This window comes from Capsicum annuum, chromosome 8 (assembly GCF_002878395.1).
Source record: "Capsicum annuum cultivar UCD-10X-F1 chromosome 8, UCD10Xv1.1, whole genome shotgun sequence".
Classification (NCBI taxonomy): domain Eukaryota; kingdom Viridiplantae; phylum Streptophyta; class Magnoliopsida; order Solanales; family Solanaceae; genus Capsicum; species Capsicum annuum.
This window is the reverse complement of record NC_061118.1, coordinates 152,153,369-152,154,506: the sequence shown is the minus strand read 5'-3', so window position 1 is coordinate 152,154,506 and position 1,138 is coordinate 152,153,369. Positions and strand designations below refer to the sequence as shown.

At 37.0% G+C, this 1,138-nt stretch overlaps 1 protein-coding gene across 1 annotated transcript; it reads right to left on the bottom strand.

Moving 5' to 3' along the window:
• Positions 1 to 450: 450 nt before the first annotated feature.
• On the bottom strand, positions 451 to 837 carry LOC124886673 (uncharacterized mitochondrial protein AtMg00240-like). The gene has a single exon (XM_047395562.1). The coding sequence runs from the start codon at positions 835 to 837 to the stop codon at positions 451 to 453; it is 387 nt and encodes a 128-aa protein (XP_047251518.1).
• Between the last annotated feature and the right edge of the window lie 301 nt (positions 838 to 1,138).

Genomic DNA, 1,138 nt, shown 5'->3' with positions numbered 1-1,138 from the left:
ACACTCCAAGGCCACCCCTTGGCAAGGGTAGGATGGTCATTTACTATCTCACTGGTTGGGATGTACACTGGATGTATCATCCTCTTGTTGAGCTCCTCAAAGACCTTTAGTGAGTAAATCATCCTCTTGTTCTCTGGTTGGGATGTACACTGGATGTATCAGCTTTTGTTGCACCTTCTCCGTTATAAAATAACATGTAATCTCTATATGCTTTGTCCTCTCATGAAAAACTGATTTATTTACTATCTGCGTAGTTTTTTACTGTCTAAAGTAACTCAATAGAAGTAGGAATCTCAACTCCCAGGAACTTGAACAATCCTGTTAACCATATAAACTCTAAGACTGTCAAAGCCATACTTCTGTATTCTGACTCTGCTGAGGTTCTTACAACTGTGTTTTGTTTCTTTGACTTCCATGAAATTAATGAACCTCTAAACTTCACCAGAAATCCTATACTGACTTTGTTGAATTAGGGCAGCTTATCCAATTAGCATCACAATATGCTTTCAATGATACGTTTCCTCCTGAGCTTAACAGAATGCCAAGTCCAGACTCATTTTTAATATATCTCACCGCTCTATACGCAGCTTCCAAATGAGACTTTTTGGGATGTTGTATGAACTGGCTTAGTTTTTGCACACTATAAGCTATGTCTGGTGTAGCTAGTGTCAAATATAAGAGTTTCCCAACCAATCTCTGATAACTTTTTACATCACCCAATGCCGAATCTTCCACTTCATTACAGTGCTTATCATATTCCATGCTAGTCAAGTTGTGATTCTGCTCCAGTGATGTATAAGCAGGTCTTGAACCTGTTAATCCTAATTCAGCTATCATCTCCAAATCATACTTCCTTTGATATAATACAATCCTCTTTTATGACCTATTAACTTCAATGCCCAAAAAATACCTTAAAGTACCAAGATCTTTAAGTTTGAATGCTTTATGTAAGATATTTTTGGCTTCCTGTATTAAACCATCATCATCACCGGTAATTAGAAAATCATCTACATAAACAAGTATGATAACTTGTTGTCGTGCTTGTTCAATATGGAAAGAGAATGAGCATACTGACTCTGAATAAAACCAGCCAACAAAAGAGCATTAGAGAGCTTTAGGTTCCATTGTCTAGACGTTT